The 22,208-nt window shown below is 39.4% G+C and overlaps 1 protein-coding gene across 2 annotated transcripts in view; it reads left to right on the top strand.

Annotated features, from left to right (window-relative positions):
- SNX9 (sorting nexin 9) overlaps positions 1–22,208 on the top strand; it is a 63,982-nt gene that overhangs the window by 14,936 nt on the left and 26,838 nt on the right. For both annotated transcript variants that reach the window (XM_076333789.1, XM_076333788.1), the window contains exons 2-5: positions 4,490–4,576; positions 6,346–6,420; positions 7,579–7,701; positions 21,549–21,732. In XM_076333789.1, coding sequence (XP_076189904.1) covers positions 4,490–4,576; positions 6,346–6,420; positions 7,579–7,701; positions 21,549–21,732 — 469 coding nt within the window. The remainder of the gene's footprint in view (positions 1–4,489; positions 4,577–6,345; positions 6,421–7,578; positions 7,702–21,548; positions 21,733–22,208) is intronic.

Here is a 22,208-nt window from a genome sequence, read left to right as displayed (position 1 = left end):
TCTACCGCAAGTAGAACCAGCTCCTAAGGATGCTGATGTAACACGGAGAATTACTGCTTTCCTATTTTCTTCTCTGTATTACAATCTGAATATCTATATCTGTACTGCTGAAAAGCTCCTTTTTGTTTAATAAGGAGGAATTCTCACTGGTTTCCCCCTGTCCTCAACTTGGAGAGAAAACTGCCAGCTCCCTCTCATTCCAGAGAAACTGCAATATATGCCAGAGCCGCAGAGACGCTGGGGATCAGAGAGCCCTTTCCTCCTTGGCATGCGTTGTGCCAGGGTTCTGCTTAATCCATGCTGGCCTCTTCTCGCATGAGGGAGCACGAGATGAATGTCAGGATGTGTTACAAACTCCCAGTGGAGGTGCGGGAAGCTCCACTGCCACCTGAGCGAAGGGAGGCAGTAGGTGTACAGTACAGTGTCCAGGTCTGCTTTCTGGTCAATTAAATCTGTTTAAACTTTTTGGGTTAGCAGTCCTTTTTCTCAAAGGATCTGACAAAACAACTTCAGAATCCAGAACCAGTTGTATCTTGTGGAGGGGAAATAAGTGCAGCCAGTAAAAGAAACTGATTTTCTTACAGCTAATAGATTGATTAGCAATTCTCGTTTTGTGGATTTGCAGTATTCTGTAAGTGAAGCAATTCTGTAAAAGAAGTTGCCTTTGTGGCGTTCATCCTGTGATCTTTGGAACTTGTCAGAGATTCCAATTTTATAAATATTCAAAATGTCCAGAAGCTTAGACCTAATAGTCGATGCATGTATTGCAGTGCCCAGGGGCTAAAATCCTTTTCTGGTGAAATGCTTTCTTCACTCCATGCCCACATGCTATTTTGCACAAGTGGCAAAGATCTAACTCTAAGCCATAACTGCTACTTGGATGTAATATTTGTGTCCAGTAAGTAGGAAGAAGTTTATTGCAAAAACAAACCATTTCCCTTTTTATAGTATTTTGGAACTGATTGTCAAAAATTTAAATAGGGCTGGAGATGATGCCTATGCCCAAGGAAAGACTAGAGGGAGGGTTTTTCATTGTTAACAACACAGTTATTAAACCGAGGGAAAACGTTTAGTCACTTAGTTTCACTTACTTTGGAATTGACTGAGTTTATACTCTTTTTCCCATTAAATCTCAAGAGTCAGAGGGTGGTGTTAAAGCTTACTTGCCAGGAGTTCTTAGGGGCTTAATTCCCAAACTAGGCAAATTAGTCCAGAAATGCAAGTGAAACAGAGAGTACTAGCAAAAAAATCTGGGGAATGTATTTGAGACATCAATATATGGATTAGGTTACAGATGTACTTCAAACGCCTAATGCCCTGTAAGAATCCATTTCTGTAGTATTGAGAATCTTTTTTTTCTTTTCAATTTCTGAAACTGCGGTAAGGCAAAAATTGTTGGGTTTGTTTTTTTTTTCCTTCTACTTTTTTTTTAACAACTTCTGAAACAGGAATCCGGAGCAGGTGAATGCATAGATTTGGCACAATGACTTTATTAAATTCTATGTATCTCTCTTAGTCTTTCCTTCCCTACAAGCTGAATACTTCCAGATTTTTCTGAGTAACTTTATTTCCCTGCTACATCTGGAGAACTGAGTATTTGCATCTGATCTCTTATTAGACACAAATATATCTTACCTTTCCAGTCTGGTCATCACTGTGGGATGTTTTGCCAGTTTTCCTGAAGGCTAGTAAAATCTGCCTTTGTCCTGCTGAACTCTCTTCATTCCTGTGAATAAAAGCAAGAACTTAATTCTGTGGTGTACTACTTGAAGAAGGCTAAGAAGGCTCCCTGGTTAAGAAAGCTGCTTTCCCCATGGCTCAGACGCCTAGCATCTGAGCTTTGTTAAATCCACTTGCAGGAACTGGGTAAGTATTGGTAACCTGCTGTAAGAGGGACATGTTCAACACCTTCACCTACTACTGCTGAGGGGAGAGGCCTGGAGGGTGGCACTTCTTACACCCCTACTTAAAACGTTCTTGTATTTCAAAAGGTGTGTTTCTTCTCTTCAGTTTACTTTTTAAGGAAAGTAAGGTAGCTTATTCTTACATTTGCGTGGAGGCCTGATTTTCTGGAAGGAAAGCAGTCTGTTATTATTGAAAACAGTTTTCTTCTATTCATCTTTGTTTTGCACGGCATAATCTGAAAGTGCTGAAAGTCTCTGTTCTAAGGGAAAAGCTTCCATGCAAGGAAGCATTCAGTGTGCTTTGGGGCATGTGTGTTTTTCCAATGTTGTGCTTCTCTACTGGAGAAGACCAAGTGTCTGATTTGTTGTGCACGTGGTTCAGGATTAGCTTTGTCAGCTGAACTACAACATATGTGTTTTTTCTCTGCGCTGTTTTTATTTACACTGAAGTAAAGTATCTGTTGACCAGCCAGAAGTATTTTCCACGTGATACTTACGAAATTAAAATGTGGGGGAGGGAAGTTGTGTTTTTTCTGGTTTTATGTCAGAAGAAGGAACATTTAGGTGGGGATCATAACAACCTGCAATTTTGAGACAGGCAAGGCTTGATGGTGAACGTCTGTTTTCTGGTGGTTTTTTCCTATCACGTAACTTGCTTTCAACAGAAATCATGATTTTACTGTCGTCTTTATGGCAGTAACAGTTTCTTTCTTTCTTTCTTTCCTTCTTTTTTTTTTTTTCCTCCCCCAACCTCCAAGTACAAAAAGGACTTCATTGCTGTACACAGTGTCTGATGTTATTAGTAACACCATTATAAAATTGTTTTTCTTGGATTTAGTTTTTTTTAATCTGCAGGAACAAAGCCCACTTCTGTATGAGCTGAGGTAACTAAAGCATATATATTGATGGTGAGGATGAGACAATAGTCTTCTCTTTCAAGATGCGCTAGGGAAATTTGTGTGTTTCCTGAAATAAACTTTCTGCTGCTCTTATCCTGTACAAGCTGGAGAAATAAGGGCTATGATGTAATCTATACTGAGTATTGATTTTGTTTAATTATTTTTTTAAAATCTTTTAGCAGGTGTATCGTGATAGGGAGATGTTTCTCTTCCTAGTTGTCCCTTCTGTGGATTTCAGGCCTGTAAATCAATGACTACATTATCACTTGTAGAGGCCTTCATATTACAAGCACAAATCTCCATGACTTTGCTCTTAGAAATTACTTGTCTCGTAAACTTCAAGCTACTAAAGATCCCCCCCCCCCCCCCCCCCCCCCGGAATTGAGTTTATAGCTTCTTGTTTTAGTTGTTCAAGAAATGCTTTTTGTTGTAACTGTTAGTACTGTCTGTTAAAATCTGTACTTTCTCTGTTTGGCTTTCCTGACCTGTAGCCTAGCTTTGCTGCTCATTGATGCTTCAGCATTGGCATCAATCAGATAAAATAATGTATTAATTACTTCTGGGGCACCTGGTAACAAAGACTTGAGGTGTAAATAATAAGGCTTTTTTCTTTTGTAAATTCTACTAGTGTGATGAGTTTTATTTCAGGGGAAAAACTTAGATAAAGGGTTTATTGCTGTCTTGTTTGGTCAGGTTTAAAGTTTATCTAATATGCCACTTTAACTGGAAAGCTAAAACTTTGATCCTAGATCTTCCTTTAATACTCAAGGGGAAAATATGTGTTTTCTCCTGCAGCCATTTCAACAGTTTGAGAAAATAAATACAGTCACTTTGTAATTCCTGAGAGCTTTCTCTCCTTTTAGGTTGGAAAGGAATTTAATAAAAGGCAATGAAAAGATGTTTGGGAATATAATCTTAGACCATGTCACAATTCTTTGTATAGAGAAGCAGAACTGTTCCTTAAATGTCAGACAACTTTGTCAGTGTTTCAAATGTAACATTTCTTTATGTAGTGTAGTAGCAGAGTCAGTACACAGCAAAGCCTTTGTGCGTCTAAACACTTAAAAATTAGGTTGTTTCTGTTTTACTTCCCCCCTTGTGCCAATATGTAACAGGCCTACTCTCACTGTTTGTGCATTTGCATAGTTCCTCCTGTATACAAAGAGAGTCTCAAAACATTATTTTACACATTACTTTTTATGTACAGTAGTGGTTACTTATATCTGCAGTAACCTGTTTTTCTGAATTGCTTGCTCTATGGAACAGTTCTCTTTACCCGAATTGGAGTTGGAATATGTCTTGTAGGGGAAGGAAAAAAAAAAAAAAAAATTAATTGGCTTGTTTGCTAAAGTTAGAAGCCTTTCCTTCTTCCCCTGGAAAAAGTTGTACCAATAGTTCTGGACATGGCAGAGAACAGCCAGTCTTAAACTGTGAATCCTTCTGGAAAATGATGATGATCTCTAACAAGCTCCGCAGGAGTCTTTCATCTTGTAAAGTTTGCATTAGTGTTCAGTTTGGAGGTCAAATTTAGAAAATGTTGGCTTCCTACATGCTGAGTTGCTCTTTGTACATCCAGCCTTTTGCTACCTAGTATTTCTGCTACTTAAGAATGAGTTGTGCTGATACTTCCTTCATGAAATCTGAATAAGCTGGAAGGCTCACTGGTATATTCTCTTTCATGTACAGGCTCGTGTTATGTATGATTTTGCTGCTGAGCCTGGAAACAACGAGCTGACTGTCAGTGAAGGGGAGATCATCGTAATTACCAACCCGGTAAGAAAACCGAGATGGAATCAAGACTTCAGTGCACTGTCCTGGCCTACTTTGAGCAGGTGCAAGAAAAAAGGTGCTAGGTGACATCTGAAAGCCCTGGCTACCCTCCCTTGAAGAAGTAGCAAATAAACTAAATACAAAGAATTTTCTAATAATTTTGTGGAAACAAATGCAATGAGCGGTTTTGGAGACAGGGGCCTTCTCCGCTTGTGCCTACATGCTTAGGAATCTGCTCAGCTTTGTTCCCCTCTAAATAGGGCTGAGTGCCAAGGCAGAGGAAGGAGCTAATTATGGTGATACCCTTTACATCTGAATGTGTTGTCTTTTTTGTGTGCCTAATGTTCCACATTTTGTGTGTATGTAATCTTTCAGGTGCTTGCCACTTGCATTTAAATCTGACACGCCAACTCCCTTCTCCGTTTTGAGTTTTTTAATCAATGACTTCAGCATTCCAAGTTTGTTCAAAGAACTTGCCACAAAATTTGTTACTAAATTTGTGTGTCCTTTCATGGTTAAAGCAATATGGACAAGGTACAGGAAAGGAGTGGTGAAAATACTATGCTAATAATATCAAGGAGTTGTTCTTATATTAATAGTACTTATGAGCACTGACATTTGATTTGTGTGTACAGTTTGAATTTGAGTGTGCTTTTATTGTCCTGTATAATTCTTACCCTTGGTAACAAGGTAGGAGTTAGTTGATTCCGTTTTTGATTTTTGTGTAGTGATATGGCTCAGTGAGTAGACTTTCCTTTTAAAACACATATAAACAAAACCTGCCTCATCTTGATGCCAGGTTTTATTTATCTGGTTGTATAGGAAACATAGGAACAAGGGCTTCTCCTTACTATATGCAGGATACATAAAACTTCCAAGTGAAAGAACAAAATGGTGAATAAACAAATACATCATTAAAAAGCAAATTAAGAAAACCTGAATTTCAATAATTGCTGTCTAGCATATGTGATTCCAATTTTCAGCTGTGAATTAGCTTGACATGTATCTATGTGTTCAAGGAACAGCTTGATTTAAAACAGAACTGGCTTACTGCAGATAATGTTGTCCTGGAATTGACTTTGCTTAACTGCAGAGGTTTCTTAGTGTATGTAGAATATGCTGTTAAAAAACCAAACAATAACAGGATGCCCCACTGAGATCAGAGCTGAACTGTGTTAGCTCCTTCCAAACTAATAGCATGAGATCTGCCTCTGAAATTAAATGTAAACTAGAAAGAGTGTCTCCAGATCTTGCATGGCATGTGCCTCTCTTAACCTTGAGATTATCCTTAATATTCTTGTGGGTTATAGCTCCCACTCATCACACACCTCTGCACCTTCAGTAAGTGAAGCAGAGATTTTACAGGTATTACCAATAGCTTAATTCCTTGAGTCTTGTTTCTTTGTAATCTGTTGAATAAAATTAATGCTTTGGAAATAGCATACCAATAGCTGTGTTTTGATGCAGTCTGTGTCCAGACAATTGACTGTGGCTTCATAAATGATCAAAAGTGCTGAAAATCAACCTTTTTCCCCTCATGCTTGTTAAATTTGAAGTCCACAATTGCTGTGTGAAACAAGCACAGTCTGTATTCTGTTTAAATGAGTATCTGCTGCTTCAGCAGATTTAAGCGAGTTTGTTCACGGTCATACAGTCATAACTGTATTTCGAACATTGCATTTGGAAGCAAGACAGTGCTTCCTCCTGAGCTGTTTAAAGCGTGCTGTGAGATCCATCTAGCAAAACTATTTCTATATTATTACTTCTTTTAGGATGTCGGTGGAGGCTGGTTAGAAGGAAAAAACAGCCAAGGCGAGAGAGGACTCGTTCCAACAGATTATGTTGAGGTAAGTGACTACTATCACTGCTCTGCACTAAGAAAGCAGAACTACTGAAAAGGCCATCCTCTGGTTCACTGATCAGACTGTAATGCTCAAACATAAAACTTCCAGTGTTAGAGCTGGGAATATATAATCTTATTGTAGGAACTGTAGCTGGCTCTGGAGACCAGTGCAAACATGCCATGCAAAGCTACTGTGCTTCTTAGTGGTTTCCCAAGAAATGCAACAGGAGGTTGTCTATAGTAAATACTAGTGATCTGCAGAACGTGAGCTATTTTGAGTCTGCTTCTGGTTTTGGGGGTCTCATGATCCAATAATTGTTTTGTTTTCCTGTCTGAAGATACATATATGGAAGTGAAATGAGTAATGCAAGTTTACTCTGGTGTTGCTGTGGCTGAATCTCTGGAATGGAACCCCATTTCTGGGGCTCAGGATATGGGATCCCAAAGCCAGGGACTACTCAGCTCATCTTTTTCCTCAGGGCCTTTGCTGCCTCTTCAGTGTGTGTTGATCTGCTGTTTGTTTAAAGACTGGTGGTATGGGGGTGGGGATGGAATGGGGATCAAGACTGGAATCCAGTTCACTCTTGGAGGGCCCAGTGTCTGTATGTCTGCAGGTTGCCAGTTAGGTGAAGACTCTAGCTGTAATTCCTGCAGCCTCCTCTTAAGGCGTGTGCCTTCCTTCACCAGGGCTGTGTTTAATTTAAAAAAAAAAAAAAAGAAAGGGGGGAGGGTGAGGGGAGGATGCTTGTTCACATAACCTTGTCTTTTGTCTTCAGTTGGCTAGCTCATGGTCTAGTAGCTTTTGGCTCTCCAAACTTGCTGTCCCAAACTGATCCTCCGAGTACTGAGATCCCAGTCCCCAAGCAGTAATGTTAACAACCTTGTTAATCCCCAATGAATTTATAGCGAGGTGTCCACTGCCACAACAGTCTTGCGTGTTACGCTGTGATAATGCAAACCAGTTCCATCTGTTGTGGAAGTAAATCCTCCAGATTCTCACATCAACTTCTTGTAAAAGGTACTATTCAATTTGAATTCAAAAAGGGTATATGCAACTATCTTAACATCTAGTGACATGAATGTTAGGGTGATTATATATGATGAACAGCACAATTTGATTAATGGAAGCATGAAAAATCTTTTGCAACTTTTTCCATTTCAGATTATAACCGAAGGTGCAAAAGATGGAATTAGCTGCGGTAACTCATTAGCTGACCAAGCCTTTTTTGATTCCCTTTCTTCAAATACAGCTCAGACCAACTCTGCTGCAAAAAGCAGTAATCAGGTATGTCTCCAGGTTTTTCAGGCACAGTGGGCATGGCAGGTTCTGTTGACATAACTGCTTGCACTCTTCAGTTGTGCTGTACCATATTTGTGAACCCTCATAAAAGTACCAATTAAAGTAACTGTGTTTTTGTTAGGGAGCGCTTTTCTTGAATATTAATGATATGGGTACCTGTTCAGCTACTGTCCCTGCTGGAAAAATTAGTATTCTAACACTTTCAAAAATAGAGCATTTTTATTCTTTCCAGCCTGCAGTCATATAAATCTGACTACCTCGATCTCTGTTTGTACCTCAGTTCTGTATAAATGCATTCTTAGCAAATTTACTTTATTTTCAAGTTCCTTGTGTTAGTGTGCTAACCTTTTTAAGGAACTGTAACTTACTACTTTCTTTAAAACATCTACTACAATTGGGTGATCCGTGTATCATCAGCCAGAGTGAATGGATATTTATCTTTTTCAGAATTTGAGTAAGAGTTGTTTCTTTGATTAAAAAAGACGAAGCAAATTCATGCATTGTCCTAGTCAGTTGGAGAAGAGGCTGACTTTGGTTTTGCTGGAAGAATGTTGTTTGTTTTTTTTTTTTCTTTTTTCCCCTCCTTTTATTCATTGCTTTTTGCCCAGCATGTCAGTTCATTAAGCAGCAAGTATTTAGTCTCAGGTTAGATATCTGAAGACATATCTTAAACACAAGCTGCTTGTTATGGTTTACAGACTGCTGCATGTCCCACATGTAGGAACAGTTAAACATTTCAAAGTCCACAGGTCAACAGAAGAACAAAATCTGCTTTTCCCAACAGCAGCATTCAAAGGTCTCATGTGTTGGAAAGTAAATGCTTTACTCATTGTAGCAGCTGGGGACACAAACCTGGTTTGTGGATCAGTTAAATATCAGTTATTAGTTTTCTTAATTGTAACGTGCGACACAGGACTTGGACATGGTGAGATCTCTTGAAAACTGTACATGGGGCACTTTTGTATAACAGTGAATGTAACAGTTTATTGACTGTATAGTGTTTGATTTGTGCCTCCTTGTATTCAGCTGGACAATGCCAGTATTGTGATTCTGTGATCACACGTATAGTGAGAACTCCAGACCTCACTGTGACTATTTCACTATTTATCACTAATTTTTTTATTGATGCCCAGTTAATATTTAGATTAAACACAGAACTCTTGAAATGCCTCATTAATTTCTCATGTCAGACTGAGCCGAAAGCATTGATTATAGGTTCATTTTCCCCTCAGTAAAACTTAACAGTAATTTTGAAGGTAGAGTGGGAACCTCATTTCTTCTGCTGTGTCTCTTATCCTTGCCCCAGTTTTTCTTTCTATAGAGTTTCTAGCCAAACTTCACTTCTGGGTAAGCTTGAAATATTTGTAGCAGCTACTTCTGTCAAATCCAAATACTGTTCCTCTTCTGAAGAAAAAGAAACATATCACTTAATTTGACCTAGGAAGAATTGCTTACTAACAAAACAAATATACAGTATTTTGAATGGTGGTAGAGGCATCTATCAGAGGTTGATCTGTGCTTAACACAAGGTACTTGTGCCTGTAGAAGGGAAGAAAAAAGGCCTTGCCTATATAGGAGGAAAGGTTAAAATAAAGAAATCTATTATATCCTAAATAATAGAGAATTACTGTGGCAATCTAGTTTTGGAAGTTGCATTTCCAGAGGAGGGAAAACCTTGAAAATGTGGTCACTTTACAATACAGTTTACACAGGATCAGCAATATACTGGCCCTGTAATCCATACAAATTGCAGCTTCTCCGTAACAAATTTTGGAAAGGAGTAACTTCAGGCAAACAGCTTATCTCATATATTTCAGTGCCTTATTCCTCTAAGTGTCCTATTCCTCTCCATTATCCTTCAAATGCTGTGTGAGAGAGTTTGGTACCCTGGTTCTCCCTAGTGTATTATAGTAAAACTCTACTGCTAACATTAATAGGAGAGAGAGAGAAGAGGAGACTATGCACTTGGATGCAGCCAAGGCCATGCAAGATGCGGGGGAAGCAAATTCACTCAGGCTAGTGTGTTTGGGTCTTTTGTTTTCCTGTTTTTTCATAGCAGGAACCATACTGTTTTGCATGGTCAGGATTTTACATCATAAGTTATTTCCATTTTCTCAAGTTTTTTTTTTTTCTTTAACCGACTTCAGTAACTGCAGTTTAGTTATATGTATTTTCTAGAAAAATAGCAGATGAAGGCTGGTTTCTTCAGCTTCTGACATACATCTGGTAGTTTGTTCCAGTGGCTTATCGCTAATAGGAATTTAATTTGTATACTAAGCAGTCTGGCTTCCACTTTCGGCTGTTAGGCCTTTCTCACATATCAGAGAGCTCTCTAGAGCATGGTATTTTCTCCCTGCAAAAATTCTATGGCTAACTGTCCTCTCGATTAAGAAATTCTATCTGTTTGTTCTATCTGTCTGGTGTAAGACACTTTTCCTGCCTGCAAAAAAACCCCCCATAGCTTTCTTCTGCAGTCTCTTTGATCTTGTGACTTGTCTGTAAAATGTGTGCGTTGCTCCTGTGTGCATCGCATGGTGTCAAACAGGTTTGATGTTGCTGTTCTGGTGTAGAAAAGCCTGATATAGCGAAAGATTGCATTGATTCCGGTAATATTGCATCAGGAGCTTATACTGAGTTGCTCATCCCCTGCATACTGGCTTCTTTTTTAGAACCACTGCCTATAAGAATATGTTCTTCTACTTTGTGGGTATGACCCTTCTTCCTGGATGTATTACTCTGCAGTTGGTTATGATAACATTTACATTGTTTAACATGAGTTTGCTCAGGCACTTTGGATTGATCTGTGTTCCGATGCACAGTTGCAAGCAATTGACTTACTCTTTTCAAGTGCCTTAATGAATGACTAGGTCAATATACAAAGCACTTCATCTTAAATGAAACTTGTGTGTTCAGGCTATGGAGAGCAAAGAAAAATGACGAATTAGGTGTCAATGTAAAGAGAATCGATGCTGGAGGTGGCATGGTAGTGGGAACTAAAATGTTCATAGATGTAGTCTGGTGGACTGAATAAGAAAGAAATAGCAGTGTTCCTAAATGCTGACATTTTATGCTATCATATTTCACAGTAGCATGGGGGGGGACACAAGTGTATTCCAAGAAGACTTTATAAAAGCACTTCTAAATAAACAGGATGTTTTGGGATTTTTCTTACTACTACTGTATTGAAGAAATTATTTTCTGTAAACATTAAGTCACTTTAACATACACATAATTACACAAGACTCCCACCCCCCAATTTCAATAAGTCAAAAGATGTTTTAATTCTTAGAATTCCTTCCATTCTTCTAACAGTAAGTAAAAAAAAAACAGGTTGTCGCATAGTCTTTCAGTACCGAGCCTTACTAAAAATAATAGATCTGGCTGACTTGCAATGTGTGAGTGTGGGGGTTTTTTTGGTTTTCTTTTTAAGAGACCAGTTAAACCACAGTGGTTTAACCCCGGCCGGCAGCTCAGCCCCACCCAGCTGCTCACTCACTCCCCCCCAGTGGGATGGAGGAGACAATCAGAAGGGTCAAAGTGTGGGAACTCGTGGGTTGGGATAAAGACAGTTTAACAGGTAAAACAAAAGCTGTACATGCAAGCAAAGCAAAATAAGGAATTCATTCACTACTTCCCATCGACAGGCTGGTCTTTAGCTGTCCCCAGGAAAGCAGGGCTCCATCACGCTTAATGGTTACTTGGGAAGACAAACACCATGACTCCAAACATCTCCCCTTTCTCCTTCTTTCCCGTAGCGCTTATTGCTGACCATGATGTCATATGGTGTGGAATATCCCTGTGGTCAGTTGGGGTCAGCTGTCCCGGCTGTGTCCCCTCCCAGCTTCCTGTGCACCCCCAGCCTCCTCGCTGGTGGGGCAGAGTGAGAAACAGAAGGCCTTGACACTGTGCAAGTACTGTTCAGCAATAACTAAAACATCCCTGTGTTATCAACACTGTTTTGGTCACAGATCCAAAACATAGCACCAGACCAGCTACTTTGAAGAAAATTAACTCCATCCTAGCCAAAACCAGTATAACCAGTTATATTTGAATGCAAACTTTGTCTCTAACTCTTTTTTTCTGTTTTGGTTTTATTTTTGAAGTTCGGAACTGGTTAGCCTCTCAGTTTAGAAATATATCTCAAATGGCAATGTGCTTCTGACAGGGCTTAAAAAAAAAATCCAACAAACTTATTTTTTAGCTTTATACATTATATTTTTTCTGGCATATCTTCGTATGCCCTGATAGGTCTGGGGGGATGACTGCTTTTCTTGACTAGCAATGCTGCATGTAATACAGAGCCCTAAATCATTACGGTTTTCCCAGATCAGTTTCTATGCATGCATATCTCTCTCTCAAAATAAAACTTACTTCCTCCCTCTGTCTACACCCATCCCTTTTTGCTTTCCAGGCAAACAAGAGGCTTTTGGTTTCCTACTCTGGAATCCATAACTTCTTGGTGTTAAGAAAACATCATCAGCTCAAACACTGCCCTACTCTCTGTCTGTCCTTTTCCAAGAAGGTTTTTTGTTGTTGTGCAGTAAACAATCTCCTGAAAGTAATTAATAAGCAATAACTAAAAGCAGCTGCTCTTACTTCCTTTTCTTCACTGAGAAAGAGACAATGACCACAGCAACACTTTGTTGTACCTTACCTGGGTTTGCCACGGATGTAAAGTGACAGTAAGAAAAGGGGCACAGAGGTACTTCTTAAGGAGAAGAGAAGAATTCTGCACAACCCTCGGCAGTTCGCTCTTCCCCAACTCATTCCTTGCATCACTAGTGTCCCAGCCATAGCTGCCTTGGTAAAGCTTGCAGCTGCTCTTTTAAAGAGCTACCTGTAGAAGATATTGGGGAGATGAAAGCAATCAGAGGAAGCAATGAAGCTAATCATACACAAACAAGGGAAAAAAATTACTCAATGTGACTATTTTCACACTCAGAAGAAGAAAAGCAGGTAGGATAATTTAATGTTACATCTGCCCATAGCATTTCTGGTTTAATGTCTGAAAAGCCTTTAAAAATTATTCAACAAAATACAGTTTAAGTAACCCTTAGTTGCCAAAGATGGAGGCAGTTGCATGGCTTTTGTATGGGTCTCATGCTGTTTTGACCTTGTAGCCCTTGGACAGAGGAAGCAAAGGGAATGAGAAATCTCTGTCAATCCACTGTTACTCTGAGTGGCAATGCAGGTTGCTAATTTTAGACTGTCATTTGAAACAACCAGTGAGTAAGTATATCAGCACTTACGTTTTTTCTATTTGTTAGAATTGCATATATATATTAAAGTAAGTTACCTGTAAACTCTTCCGGTATAGAATAACACTGGCAATAACGGCACTGAAATGAATATAAATTATGGCAGGTTAAACCAAATAAACATCTTGAAATACACTGAACACAAAATTTCTCATTTCTGATGAAAAATGAGTGGTATATTTTTCTCTTTTATTTCTTTGATGCTGAGTTGCTTCCAGGAGCTGTAGCAACAATGGATATCCCGTTTCACAATTTTAAATAGTGTTTCTCATTGCAGTTGACCAAGAGGTTGTTAGCTTGGTGGCCTTTGGAGCCTTCATAATTAAAGTATGTATGGAAAAACAAGCATTAATGTAAAATTCATTCCGAGTAGTCTCCTCCAACTAGTTGGTGGTTTTTGGTTTTTTGGGTTTGGGTTTTTTTTGGTGATCAAGACTAGTGCTTCTCAAGTCACAGATGTACTTGCATTTATTTTGCACGTGTTCCAGGTTCAGAAACTGCTGTTTTAACAGTGATGATCTTTCTCCATTCTGAACCACAACTTTTGTGGTGGTTTTTCATTTATCTAACTTAATGCTTTAAAAGTTGTGAACAAATATCAGCTTTCCATTTTAATAATAGTATTTATCTGAGTTATTTAGATTTCATCTAAATTAAATCTAAATTACAACTATATTGGCCCAAACCAGTTCTCTTTTTATTAAGAAGCTAAACCTTTTTTATCTGTACAGTAGTCTCATTAGTGGTCTGTAAACAAACTGTATGTACAATTAACCATAATGTAGTCCAGCTATTTACAACCTGTGTAACATGCATGTTTGAACACAGGATAGAAATGCTATAAATTTCAGTGCACTATATATTTTAGTCTGTATGGTTTCTCCTCCCTTCCCTGTAGAGCTTAAAGTCTAGTCTTACCCCCCCCCGCTTTCTGGAGAATAGAAAACTAGTATTAAAAATGTATAAATGAAATTGAAGTGGAGCACTGCCTGTCTGTTTCAGGGCAGATCACCAGCTATGTTGACGTAAGAGCTGTAGCTGTGGCTTCACAGTATTTAAGATATAAAAATAGTTCTTGTAGCTAACCATAAGTTGCGTTTGTAGAGGAGTTTGTTCCCTTTTCTTGACGTTGATTCTCTAATTGCTGCCAAGTCTACTTCTGTATGAAGATGACTGTACAGCTCTTCTTAGTTCTGTATAAAATAAGTATCCTGAGAGTTCGCATTTTTGTGAATTGCAGACTTGTCAGTTAATTCCAGTGTGACCTCAGTGAATCCACATTTCATGTCTTCAGTTACGTTGTGGGCAGAGCAGCAAGGGCCCATGAGTAGGTAGAGGAGGCAACTAACAGAAACCTCTCATGTTTGTACTTTGTTATCCAGTGATAAGTGTGAAATCACTCAGGATAGTTTCTCTCTCAGCAGAAGAAAGATAAGCTGCTACACAGTTGTTGAAGGATATGAAAACAAATGGACTGTCTTATGTGTAGAAAACTGTTTCCCTTCAGAAAACAGTGGGACTTCTGTATAGGCAGGATGAATAAATAGTAGTGAAAACACCTAGTTTGGTGTGCAGGAGCTGAGGCAACTCGGGCAACTTAAGTTACTTGGTGTGTAGATGTGTTGAACATGCATAAGGAGGACACTAAAGAAGCTATTCCCAGAGCTTTACTTACATCTTTTCAACTTAGTGCTGGAAAGGCAAATTGTCATTGTTAAATTTGCATACCATAACTCCCCCCCCCAACTGCTATGAGCAGCAATAAATGCTAAGATTGAAGAAAATAAATATAGTGCTCTTATTAAGAGTGCGCTATTCTACTTCTGTGGAAATTTTGACATGTATGTTATTGCATTCCCGTAACAGCATTTCCATTCTCTGACATTGCTGTGTGTGCAGTAAAGTAGAAGTATTGTCATGGGAAATGTGACTCACTCATGTTTGGTTGAGGCCAGTTTGTCCTGTTAAACCAGTATGCTAAATTACCTTATAAAATACACAGGTAGGTTCACCTTGGAAGTTACAATTACAATTGTTTATGGATTTTGGAAATTATTGCTTCCTTGACTAATAAACCTTAACTCTGCATAAATGTATATGTTTGTAAGATTAAGTGTAAAGTTGCCTCTATGTGTGCATAAGTCATGTCTAGAAGCTCATAGTGTGAAAGATACCTAAAAAGAAATGCAAGCAAAACTGGTGGGTTAGAACTGTTCAGAAGAAAAAAAAAAAAATACCCAGAGCATTTTATGCTGGTTTGGCTTTCATGATTAGTAACTTCTAGTTCCTGTTACAGATAATGACACTATAACATCTTCCATTGCTACGTGTAATTTGAAAGCAACTCTTTTTTCCCCCTCATCTCAATCACAATATTGCATTCAGACCGGTAACAGGAATTTGTGACCAATTCTTGTTTAACCAAAGTACCAGACAGCGACTCCCATACAGTACTGGAAACAGTGGCTTGCTTGCTTTGAAATGAATCACATTCACATAGTGAAAAATAACTGTCCAACATATGATAGTGTTTGTACCAATTCCAATTATGGAGCTGTCTCGAGCTCTTTTTTGTGGGTGTCCCAGTGGAATGCAAAGGCTCGGGCAGCAAGTTGTTAAACTGTAGTACTGTGATCACTCCTCACCTATGGTCTGTACCCATACCCTCAGGCAAAATCTGACTATTGAAAGAGTTTTCCACAATTTGCAGTGTTTGCATGCTCCTCTTCTTGTAGCTTTTTTTCATTTGACCTCTTGTTTTGTGAGGTAGCCTTGTAGGTCTCGTATTGTCATTGACTATATAAAGAATTATTTAACTTGCTAATGGTGACAATCTTGTCAGCTCTCCTACGAGTGTTTTCTACTTACTTGCTTGCACAGTTGCAGTGGCATGCATATGTTGCACGATCCCCTTCGCCACAGCATGGGGCTTATTGCAGTATATAGTTTCCTTTCTGTTTTTTTGTTTGTTTGTTTATCGTTCACTGAGCACTTATTCCACCTTAAGGTGGAATCATTGGCATTTGTCACTGAAAGTGGTAAGCTGAAAAGCCTTATGCAGTAATATCTTTAACTCCTCCTCCAAAAAAAAAGGCAACAAGGGAAACCCCTGTCCCCTGTTCCCAAACAAAAATAGAGTGCTCTTCCTAAAAAGGAAGGATAAAGCCTTGTTTAATCTTTGTAGCCTGATCCTGGGATGTCTAGAGAACAGCAGAGAGGAACAGGGAGTCTTTCTTCCGTTTCTGGCATTGCTGTGACTGCTGCTTGGAAAACTGTCTGAAATTTCTCTTCTGTGTTTCAAGAAGAAACCATTAGGGATTGAAATCAGCTCAAGAGAAAACAAGGATATAAAGAGGTGACTTGATTGCTATTTACATGTGCAGGTGTGGGTAACAAACAGAAGCCTGAGAGCGCTCAATTGAATAAATGTCTATGGGATTTGTAGTGGCTGAAAGTTGAAACTAAGCAAACTTTAAAAAAAAAAAAAAAAAATTCCCTTAAGCAGTGAAGGTGACAATAGATGTGGTTTTTCCCTCCCCTCGTCCCATCACTGAGTATTCTTTGTTTGTGTAAATTATGTATCTTTCTAAAAGACCATTCTGTACTTCCAACACGGCTTTTTTTTGAGCTGAATCAGGAGTTAATAGATGGAAATCCTGTGCCTGCACTGTGCAGAAGCAGTACAGCCTCTAGTCCACTTTGGCTGTGAATAACCTCACAGGTAAGGAAATGGGATTGGAAGTGGGAAAAGAACAAAAACCTAACTGTTCTGCTCTTCATGGTAGTAACTCGGTTCTTCCAATGGTGGTTTGTTTTTTTTCCTGCCGAAAGCAAGGACCATCTGGTGGGTGTACCTTGGCTGTATGTGGTTTGTGAGCAGGCAAAGTCCAGCTCCTTTGCAGGGACTACTTTGTGAAGGGGGCAGTGGGGCTGGGAGTGGAGGTGCTGAGTGATGGTTTTCTCTGGAAGTAAGCAGGATGGCAGGAGCAGCTGAGGAACAAATGGGTTCCTTGGACAGCATTGCTACTGCCTCCTTGTCAGCTGCTTCTGGAGGTCCTCTCCTGTTGCTTTCATGTATTTATCCCCAGGAGCATTCTAGTATGTGAGTCCTTAAGGCTGGTTATCCCTTAAAGTCTAGCCCATCTCACTCTTGCTTTTCCTAGAGGATTTCTTTAAGGAAAAAACATGTTTAAGTTATACAAATAGAAAAGAGGGCCTTCCTTCAGGAGTGAAAGGAGTGCCCAGGACCACAATGGTAAGGTAATGATTTACCAGGAAGAAAGCTTGGGCATAAAATATCATGGGCATGGCAGCTACTTCAGTATCTGCTAATGTGCACGCTTGCTCTATGGTAAATACAGCACAGTGAATGCAGTTCTGTGATGGCTGCAGAGTAGGCTTTTAGCCCTTCACACTTCTTCCTGAGGAAAAAAGCTTGATTTTTACGGTGACTGTCTATATTCACTTACTTTTTTTAATGTATCTATTCAGAGGCTGTTATCCAAAGAACTTGAGTTTATTGTAATGTCTGAGTATGCCTAAGGTTTTGTTTCCGTACAGGTAAGTAAGGCAGCTATAAAACTGGAGAGGTATGTTCATTCCTGTGAGCTATTCAGCTGAGCCACCATGACTTTACTAGAATTTTCTGCCGTTCCTCTGTGCTGTCTGTCTCTTCTCAACCCCTCTTCAAGAGCGTAACATTTCTCATTGCAGCTTTGGCTGTCCTGGACTTCCCTTGATCTGATCAGATTTACTTTCTCTACTCATTGCTTCAGCATGGCTTCTGTCTTTCAGAGTAGATTTCAAGGTGTATTTTTTGTGGTTGGAGGTCTTCATTTTTGATGGCACGGTTACCTAGATCTTTTTAGGTACTCAACTTAGTTTTAGCATCTGAATATCATGTTTGGTTCGGCTTTTGTCCCTCAGGAGTAGAATGGATCTATTCGTCCATCAGGAACATCCATTAATATGAGGAAGGAGTCTGCCAGGAACAACTTAGTTGGCCAAGAGGTCAAAAAAAGATTTTTAGCCAGGGCAGAGAGACGCCTCAGTGACTTATCTTAGCTTTACTGTCTGTAACTTTGGATTCTGGAAAATAGCAAAGATGTCACTTCTTCCTATTTAATTCATGATTTGTTTGTTGAAGATACTGACATTCCACCCCCAAGCTGAGTATTTCCCTGTTGTTGTGGAATTTTTTCTCATTCAACTATAATTAGATCTTTAAAAACATACTAGACTTCTCCCCCCCTCCCCCAGCCCCCCACCAGTAATGATCTGTTTCTGTAGTGAGTTTGAATCTGCCCTTAATGGAAGACTCTTAAAATATTTAGTAATGTGTTCCCTCTGTTGTCTGTTCCCCAAATAGCCTTTTTGTCTTTTCTCCTAGAGAAGTCCGTAATAGTCTACAAAAAGGAAAATCGACTGCCTTTAAGGAGTTTATCCTTGAATTTAATCTCAGTGTACTTGTTTGATCTTACCTTGAGGAGCAAAGAGATGCAGTGTTTCATTTGAAGGTTGATTAGTTTCGTAATTATGTGTGGTATAGCATTTCTTTCTGTGCGTTTGCATTTGAGATTGCTTGCGTGCTTGGGTGTTAGGTGTGCTGTATCAAGTTATATTGACTAAATAACAACTTCTTGCAAGGACTCTTCATCTTTTCTGTGCTGACTAAAGAGAGATCAGAGGATTATCAGTTTCAGTTATGGAGATCTAAAGGTGTGAGAACATGTAATTTAATCACTTACAAAATACTTGCTGGCTTAATTAGGGTTTATTCAACCAGAGCTAAGCCACACAAATGGCTTCTCATATGGAATTTGTCAGCTGCTGAGATCCACAGAACTGCTGACTGGGGCTGAGATACCCTTTTAATAAATGCTGTCTTTACTTGGTCTTCCACGGTGCTATGGGACCTTGAGGATGGCAGGTCTGATTCCTGAACCCTTCTCCACATTTACTGATTTTTGGCTACTACTTAGAAGTGTCCACAGTGTGTGTGTATGTGTATGTAGGCAAACATTTGAAGAAAGATGAAAGGAGACCTGTAAATGCTCTTTGAGAGGTGTTGTCTATATATACATTCCTAACTGATCTCTTACCCTCTTCCCCAGTGCCTCAGAAAGAAATGTGGACCCTTTGGCTGAAAGAAGCTGCGTGGGAATAGCATATCCCACCCCTTTTACAGCCTGTGGGCGATAAAACTAGGGGCAAGAGCTTACCCCAGAGCTTTCTTGGACACTTCAGAAGTAAAATTTTCTGATTTGAATAGTGTTTCCATATAGGTACATAGAGATAAAGCATCTGAGAGGGCAGTTTAAGTAATCCATTTCCCCTTGCTGTACAGCATTTAGTGTATATCAGCAACTGTCTGCAAGTTTGGTGGTGATCACTCTTGACAGTCATTCTTTAGTAGCGTAGCCAGTGTTAATATTATTGCCTCCCCCTTGTTTTGCAGCGATTTTAAGGTTTCTTTTCCACCCACTCACGTACCAGATTTCACATGAACTACAGAGAAGAGGAAAACTTTACTCAGCCTTTTGGCAATCATCCCACTTCTGGGCTTTCATTTGCCACTGATCAGCACAACATATATTGCAGAAGTATATGCAAATGAATATTATGCAAACTATTCTTTTCTAGGTGCTCTAAGTTATGTTAGGAGCAGGCACGCTTTCCCATGTGGTTGGGCCCCGGTGTACGTGTTTTCCTTTAGCAAAGATGATAAACTCTGACTGATGGCACGTATGGTTTTTTCTCTTGACATCAACTCGTATCAGGTGAACATCGTAGGAAGAGCAGGCTGGTACCTCATAAGCTACCAGCAACTTCTTTTGTAATTGCTGAGAGTGGCACTGTGTAGCATCTATCCAAGAATTAGGTAGACCTCAATGATATCGCTCGCTTAGGGAGTAGTGTTCTTGCATCAGTTTCATCCTCAAAAAAAATTCCCCAAACTATCAATGTAGAAGCTGTCCACATAATCTCTCTCACTCCATCAATTCCTAGAGACCCACTGACTCTAGTGAGTCTTCTGAATGGTGATTTCCCCCTAGCTTGGGGGCTTGGTTTAATTTCCAGATCCTGGGGATTCTGTACCTAAAGAACAGGTGTTACATGGTATCAATAGTATAGGTCCAAAGCATTTTCAAGTCTTAAAAGGTTTGATAGCGTCTGTGAAATCTGACTGTCAGATGACTCTATTTTAGGAAAAACTAAAGCAAGAGCTCTCATTCTTAAGTAGTATCTCAAAGCTGAAATGAGAGGAGAGAATTTTAGTGAAGAAAAATGGAATGTGGAGTAGCTGTACCTTTTTTTGTGTATGAAACAAACGTATTCAACAGTTTTGCAGAGAATAATTTGGCTTTTAGTGGGAGTTTTATTAAATTTCCTGTACTGGCAAATGCTCTAAGTTTTCATGTAAATGTTACAATCTAATAGCAATTAATTTATATTAGGCTTCCCTTCTTTGATACGCTGCTTCATTATAAAAATAATGCACTGGTTTCTGTAGGTTTTGAGACTTCCTTTTACGAAACTCAGTTTCTCCCTCTGCTGAACAAGACAAGCTTTGTAGGCTTTGTTTACTTTCCTTCCCCTTCTCCTCCTCCTTCCTCCTACACTTCGGGTGCGTGGGTTTTGATTTGTGTGGGTTTTTTTTTTTCTTTCTTCCAGCTAGTCTCTGCACTAAGTGTCTGGAGTAGACTGCACTTAACTAGTCAATGCTTTTTCAAAGTGTAGTCTTAAAATGAAGGAGCTGAGCGGCATGCTAAGCTATTAATCCAACTTACTGACAGATGAACTTGACAAATTGATGCAGTAGTTAGAGACATGTCTGCTCTACACTCTTTTACTGAGGTTTCCACCTCCACAACAGCATCAGCAGAAGGGTATGTGTGATTACCTTCACCAGAAGCTTAGGCTGAGAGAGTAGGTCTGCAGGGAGATGCCAGACTGTTCCCTGGCAGATGTTTGTTTCCTTCCCTCATCTTTGCTGTGAATGAGTTAAGCTCTGACAGGGAAGCTGAGCAGGTTGCTGGCCCTAACTCCCTAACTGTCACGCCAATAGTGATGGTGTGGGTGGACAATTTATGATTTGCTTTTAGTAAAGCCACTAATCTGAGTTTGATAAAATAAGCATTTGAAAAAACCTAATCCTTGACTTTTGAGTTTCTGTTTTAAATGTGCTAATTAGTCCATGGCTTTATGTAATTAATAGTTCACATGCACCATACTTATGGTGTTGGTGTAAAATAATTACCCTGGGTAAGAGTGATTCCTAACACTGTTGGAACAAATAGTTTAATTTCCCTTAGGAGATGTAACACTCTTATTAGTATGTGTTGGTGTCACATTGCTGGAAAGCTGATCAGTTCTTCCAGGTGCTTACTGCATTTAAGAGCTGTGTAGCTGGGAATGTAAGATTTGGCAGCTGCTCCTAAATCGAACGAGTAAAGTGCTGAATGCAAACTCATAGCCTGTCAGCAGGAGATCAAAGACTTCAAGAAGAAAGTATGTGGTTGTTGCTCACTTCTTCAGCTATTTTTTCTTTACTTTTGTCTTTATACAATGTAGGCAAACAATGCCAGTGATCCTTGGTCCAGCTGGAACGTTGGGAAGTCTGGGAACTGGGATAATGGAAATGCTGTTGACAGCTGGGCAACGAAACCTGAAAGTGCAGCTGGCCAGAGAAACAGTGCTTCAAATAACTGGGAGACAGCAGCAGCATTTGGTCATCCACAGGCATATCAAGGACCAGGTGTGCTAATAATGCTCTCATTTTTTAATACATTAGAGTAGGTGGACAGCGGAGGTAAGAATTGCTTAATCTTTCATGACTATAGAACATGGCTTATTTAAAAAAACAAAACAGAACCAGCTTCCTAGTAGCACATTGCCACATGGGTAAACTGGATGCTAAAATAGTAGGGTTTTTTTAAGGTAAAATAAAAAAAAAATCTGATCCACCATAACAGACACCTCAGACTTGTATGGAAATCTAGCAAGCCAAAGTCTGGTGCACACATGATCTATTCTCAGGCATGTTGTTCAGCTTGCATAACTGGAACTTAAACGCCCTTGAATTTGTGCCCTCAGGCTTGTGAAGTAGTAGTCTCTTAAATCCTTAATTTTAGGAAGCGGCTAGCCTTTCAGAAGGCTTCTCTACCTTTTTGTAGTAAATGCCTAAATTAAGAGGAGAACTCATAACCGAGGAATGCTAATGTGGAGTCTATG

Source organism: Aptenodytes patagonicus, chromosome 3 (assembly GCF_965638725.1).
Source record: "Aptenodytes patagonicus chromosome 3, bAptPat1.pri.cur, whole genome shotgun sequence".
NCBI lineage: Eukaryota > Metazoa > Chordata > Aves > Sphenisciformes > Spheniscidae > Aptenodytes > Aptenodytes patagonicus.
Note: the sequence above shows the minus strand (reverse complement) of the source record. Positions and strands in the feature narration are given on the sequence as shown.